General features: G+C 30.4%; 1 protein-coding gene across 1 annotated transcript in view; it reads right to left on the bottom strand.

The window, feature by feature from the left end:
* The window catches only part of LOC106477201 (cytoplasmic dynein 2 heavy chain 1-like), a 6899-nt gene extending 1441 nt beyond the window's left edge, over positions 1 to 5458 (bottom strand). Inside the window, exons 1-5 of the mRNA XM_022380858.1 lie at positions 5367 to 5458; positions 4575 to 4704; positions 2822 to 2977; positions 1722 to 1821; positions 608 to 765 (exon numbers count right to left, since the gene is read on the bottom strand). Of these exons, the coding sequence (XP_022236566.1) occupies positions 1723 to 1821; positions 2822 to 2977; positions 4575 to 4704; positions 5367 to 5458 (477 nt within the window). The 3' untranslated portion in view covers positions 608 to 765; position 1722. The remainder of the gene's footprint in view (positions 1 to 607; positions 766 to 1721; positions 1822 to 2821; positions 2978 to 4574; positions 4705 to 5366) is intronic.
* Between the last annotated feature and the right edge of the window lie 926 nt (positions 5459 to 6384).

Raw genomic sequence — 6384 nt, 5'->3', positions numbered from 1 at the left:
TGGAACACTAACATTTACTACAAACATACAGAGTACTACTATTTTCACATCATTACAAGATCCAACAAGAACTTATCAAGAGTCTAATTAATTGTTGTAACACTAACATTTACTACAAACATACAGAGTACTACTATTTTCACATCATTAAAAGATCCAAGAAGAACTTATCAAGATTCATTACTTAATTGTTGGAACACTAGCATTTACTACAAACATACAGAGTACTACTATTTTCACATCATTACAAGATCCAACAAGAACTTATCAAGAGTCATTATTAATTGTTAAAACACTAGCATTTACTACAAACATACAGAGTACTACTATTTTTACATCATTACAAGATCCAAGAAGAACTTATCAAGAGTCATTATTTAATTGTTGGAACACTAACATTTACTAGAATTGAAAACCATAAAATGTACTAAACATGTGTATAATAGAACAAACAAAGCAAGTTAAGAATTTCATAATGCCCTAGTAACATATGAAAAGGAAGTTAATAAATGTTAATCTTTACAGATTAAAGGAAAATAGCTCAATAATCTTAAGTTAGTTCTCTCTCTCTTGTAGATAAGTTTGAGTATTGAAAATTGTTGTCTACCCTTTTCCACAACCTTCAGGTCCCACAAGAAGAAACGGTTGAATTATGTTAGACTGAAGCCAAGGCATTACATAGTCTGTTGTTCTCAAAACATCTGACGTCTGGATGACAGGTAGAACACTACTTTTGAGTTCTTCAAGACTAACATCTTCATCAGTCTGATAACAAAATACAAGAAACTAGCTGATTAACGAAAGGTTATCTCAGGACATGAAAAGTTGTTTCCCTTATAATGTAATTGTAAAAATTGCAAAAATGCCCATAGAAACTGAAAAACATAAAATGTGAATCCCCAAGTTTCCATGTACCTCTGCATGGACCCAACAAACCTTCATGCCAACTTTGGTGAAGATCCATCAACAGGGGGCAAAGTAGTGGTGCAAAATGCAAAACTGAAAATTTGTATGCACCCCTGTATGGACCTAATGAATCTCCATACCAATTTTGGTGAAGATCCATCCATACCCTGCAAAGTAGTTACACGGACATACAACAGACAGTAGAATTCTATTTATATAGATTAACTATGATGTACGCTTTTTCTACTTAAAAATAACCTTCTGTAAGATTAATAGTTATCACGTATTTAAATCACTCTGTGATAGAGAAGTTTGGGCAAACAATATGTCACGGACAGAGCTATTTCAGAAATTCTCTGACATGGTGTACTTCAAAAAGATTTTTTATTTTAACAATGACACATTTTGAATAACCAAGTGGTACAGTTTGTCTTAACTATTAAATGTATAACACTTGTATTAGTAAATTTTAAACCTGAGCTTGTGTTATATTAACATATCTTTTGTGTTAGTTGACTTTAGACCTGAACTTGTGTTATATTAACACATCTTTTGTGTTAGTTGACTTTAGACCTGAACTTGTGTTATATTAACACATCTTTTGTGTAAGTTGACTTTACACCTGAACTTGTGTTATATTAACACATCTTTTGTGTTAGTTGACTTTAGACCTGAACTTGTGTTATTAGTTTATTGTAGATCTAACTTGTTTCAAACATTAGCATATGTCAGTTGTATGGTGCAACTCTGAATCTTATTCATTTTAAACACCACAGTTTTAACAGTAATGATGATACCCAAACCCGAAGACTTACCTCAGCTTTGTAGCTGTCCAGCCTGTCTCTTTCCATTGTTATAATAAGTGTTTAGTGGATAATTTGGATCAGGTGCAACTTCTCCAATCCAAGAAAACAGCTGAAACATCACACATAGTCTTACACAAATATTCAAAGTGTCTCAATTTTAAAACTAAAACAAAGCATACATTATGAAAACTATCAACAAATCTGAAAAACTGTTAACTATAAATTTGGGAAAATGTTCTTAGATTCTAAATGTGTATCACCATGATATAAATAAATGGAATTTTCATTTAACATATAAAATCTTATCATACAAGTAATAACAATTCTTAAAATATTTTATATCTAATAAATATCAATCCACAGAAATTCCTTAACATTTGGTTCAGTATTTAGTTTACAATTCATGCAGCATGTTTTATGACCCACTGTTATGCAAAGAAGGCCATAATGGTTTGTAATCTCTCCATCCATCCTAATACTGTAGACAGGATATCTCAAGACTGGATAAATAGATCTTGACCAAACTTACACAACAGGTACTACGTACAAAGTTCTAGACGTGATTATGTTTTGAAGGTCATAGGTCAAGGTGGGAGACAAAGGTGTTTCAAGAACACAATTTTCACTTGTTTTATATGCTTTGGTTCAATATTTAGTTTACAATTCATGCAGCATGTTTTATGCCCCACTGTTATGCAAAGAAGGCCATAATGGTTTGTAATCTTTCCATCCATCCTAATATTGTAGACAGGATATCTCAAGACTGGATAAATAGATCTTGACCAAACTTACACAACAGGTACTACGTACAAAGTTCTAGATGTGATTATGTTTTGAAGGTCATAGGTCAAGGTGGGAGACAAAGGTGTTTCAAGAACACAATTTTCACTTGTTTTATATGCTTTGGTTCAATATCCAGTACAGCTAAAATCATTTTATTAAATTTATATTTACAAGCACATAATAAAAGTGCTAACAGCTTTTAACAATTATAAGTTAAAATTTTACAATCTCCAGAAGTATCTACATATTTGTTTGAAGTCATTTTATCAACATTCTAATATTCATTCATACTGAAACAATTTATTAAATAAAACAATTTTTTTTACCTCTTTTGCAAAAGTTTCCTTTGAAATTTTGGGAAGATTACTTCCTAAACCTCTCAATAATCCAACAGCAAATTGAAATTTGTTGTGAACGTCAACCAGGTGGGAGAGACCATTCATAACAACCCCAACTAATGTAGTATCCACCACAAAATCATTCTGAAATAAAACTTTTATACTTCAAGTTGTGAAGTTCATATAGAAATAGCTTAAGTTAAGGATTTACAGCAGTTCAGAAATCAGATGATACAAGTACTTGACATTCAACATAATATAATGGAATACAATGTATGATTAAACTTGACACTATTTTGTATTTATTCATTTCAAACATTATTTGAGCATTTTTTTCTAAACTTTCAACTAGAAACTTAGTGTAACTATTGAATAATCATAACATCTTCTAACTAAGAAATTTCATCACCAATTTAAAGATCTTGTATGAATTCAGCTTTGTGTTTAAACACTGTACATCCTATCATCATTTTATTCCTAAAGATGTCAGGTTCACACTGAATTAATTCTTACATGCTCAACAGCTTTATTTTACAACACATTTCTACAACTTAGCCATCATGTGTTCAGCAAACACAAGAGAAGACACCAATGGATGGTCAGTTCAGCCCACGAGTTGCAGATTTATTGAGTCAAAATGGGATTTTCATTTTTAATAAATCTTGGTAAAAAATTTGGTAATAAGGCTTTACACATTAGTACCAGAGTTGAATTTGGAAAAACTTTCTTTCACTGTAAACAAAGCAGATTACTTGGACTTAGATGGAAACACTGTTTGATTGCCAAACACATTAATCTCTTTCTCTACAATAAGTATATTACTTGGGCTTGGCTGTAAGCATTGTTAATCAAATTTTCAATACAACAAAAACTTTTAATTTTGAAGTTATAATTTTTCATTTCTAAACTCAAACATTCCAGATCAGTTATACAACAAAGTATATTTGTTAAATCTTATAAGATTCAACAGAATTTAATCATAGGTTTAAAGGACAACACTCATAAACTCAATGTCATTTTTCACAAACAATTTTCTCCTATAATTTTAAGTTACTGAGAGATAAGCTTGTCACTCAACATTACTGGGCTAATGTCAAGGTTTAAAGTCTGATTGATCTATTAACAATAACAGTTTTAACTTACGGAGAGATAAGCTTGACACTCAATATTACTGGGCTAATGTCAAGGTTTAAACTCTGATTGATCTATTAACAATAACAGTTTTAACTTACTGAGAGATAAGCTTGACACTCAACATTACTGGGCTAATGTCAAGGTTTAAAGTCTGATTGATCTATTAACAATAACAGTTTTAACTTACGGAGAGATAAGCTTGACACTCAACATTACTGGGCTTATGTCAAGGTTTAAAGTCTGATTGATCTATTAACAATAACAGTTTTAACTTACGGAGAGATAAGCTTGACACTCAATATTACTGGGCTAATGTCAAGGTTTAAAGTCTGATTGATCTATTAACAATAACAGTTTTAACTTACAAAGAGATAAGCTTGACACTCAATATTACTGGGCTAATGTCAAGGTTTAAAGTCTGATTGATCTATTAACAATAACAGTTTTAACTTACTGAGAGATAAGCTTGTCACTCAACAATACTGGGCTTATGCCAAGGTTTAAAGCCTGATTGATCGATTAACAATAACAGTTTTAATTTACTGAGACTTTTGCTCAACACTTCTGTCACAATTAAAATTAACTTACATACATAAATACATTTTACCTGTTTTAAAACCCATTCCAAAGCTTTGTAAAAAAAATCCTCAATGAAAGTTTCAAGATGATGACGAACATCATCAGGCTGTTGTTGTAACCAGGAGCTAATCACAGCCTTAATGTCTGTATCTTCATCACTGGAATGATGAACAATGCTTGTCTTCATCAACAGAAAATGGCACCCAAAATGAATTAACTTTCCAATTACCAACTTCATTTTATGCCATACATACAGGTAGGGATCAAATATTGCTTCACACTGAGAAATTTCACGTTTTTACCTGTTAATCCTCTTGCTATGGTCAGGGGTCAAAGTGCATGTCATACATACAGGTAGGGATCAAATATTGCTTCACACTGAGAAATTTCACATTTTTACCTGTTAATCCTCTTGCTACAGGTCTTCCTATGGTCAGGGGTCAAAGTGCATGTCATCGTGTTTGTAAACTTACATTTAAAATTTTATTGAACTACTATTTTATGAATGTTTGTCAATAAGTTTGGTATCAGCTTGTAGATTATAAGTAAAATTTTAGTATTATACATTAGTTAATTTCTTAATTTAAAAGCAAATATTAAAATAAAATTCCTAAATATCAATTTTTGTGTGTTATATGATATGTTGAATGAAGCATTGGTTCAAATTAGATGTTTGTGATGTCCAAATACTGAGTCTTACAAATTACATACTCAAATTACCAATATTGACAAGCTAGAATACAAGATAAGAACCTCTTACCTTCTCTATTTTCTGAGATATTATTATGTTTATTGAATCAACCAAGGTGGCCCTGCCTACCTCTTCAAGCGCTCACGTACACCCAATGATGCGTGTATAACCAAAATGAATATGCCCCCAAGTGGCTTTCTCAGCAAACTCTTTCTTTTCATACTTGATTCCAAGTGGTAAGGTAATATTTCATATTTTTTCAGCCCTAAATATATCTTAGTTACTAAGTTTGATAAATTATAGTGGAATTCTGTGGTATTCATATAGTAATTTATGATTTTCACTTATTTCAAAATGTATATATATAAACCTAAAAAAAATTATTTTGCATGTGTAAATAGTAATAATCTATATACATATATAATGTATTATAATTGAAATGTGTCTGTATTTTACAAAATACTAGTCCACTAAAACACGGCAAAGACAGTTCACTTTATACAGACCAGTTTTATATTCTTGGATACGGTAACATGAGTGCACGTGCACCACATCATTATAACTTCTGTATTGTTAGCCAGACACGACTAGAAGGTCAATGTAATAAATATATATAAATGTATAATGTTATAAGATTTAAGCTATTTACACTAAACATTTGTGTTTTTGTGTTACAATCTGTAGTCATTCTAGAATGAAAAAAGCATAATTTATATATATATTTTTCCTACTTTTTTTCAGTGGTTATGACCAAACCTGTACAGAGATACAAAAGTGAAAATAACAGATAAAATATAAAGTTTTTCTTAAAAAACGTTTGATAATTATCTGGAGGTTATAAAGATTTCGCATGTGAGATTTGAAAATTTTCTGATGCATAAAAGTGTTTTTAATCTTAAAATTAAAATTACTTTGCATATTGGAGAGTCAACATTTGAAAAGAAAAAAGGCATGAGAAAAACATTACTTAAAAAACTTAAAACTTAATAAACAAAAAGTGATATTTTGTGTATGAAAGTCTTGTAATTTTACTGATAAAACAAAGTGATATTTTGTGTATGAAAGTCTTGTAATTTTACTGATAAAACAAAGTGATATTTTGTGTATGAAAGTCTTGTAATTTTACTGATAAAATGCAAAATTTCAT

Source organism: Limulus polyphemus, unplaced genomic scaffold (genome assembly GCF_000517525.1).
Source record: "Limulus polyphemus unplaced genomic scaffold, Limulus_polyphemus-2.1.2 Scaffold13357, whole genome shotgun sequence".
In the NCBI taxonomy this organism is placed as follows: Eukaryota; Metazoa; Arthropoda; class Merostomata; order Xiphosura; family Limulidae; genus Limulus; species Limulus polyphemus.
This window is presented reverse-complemented; position numbering and strand designations above follow the sequence as displayed.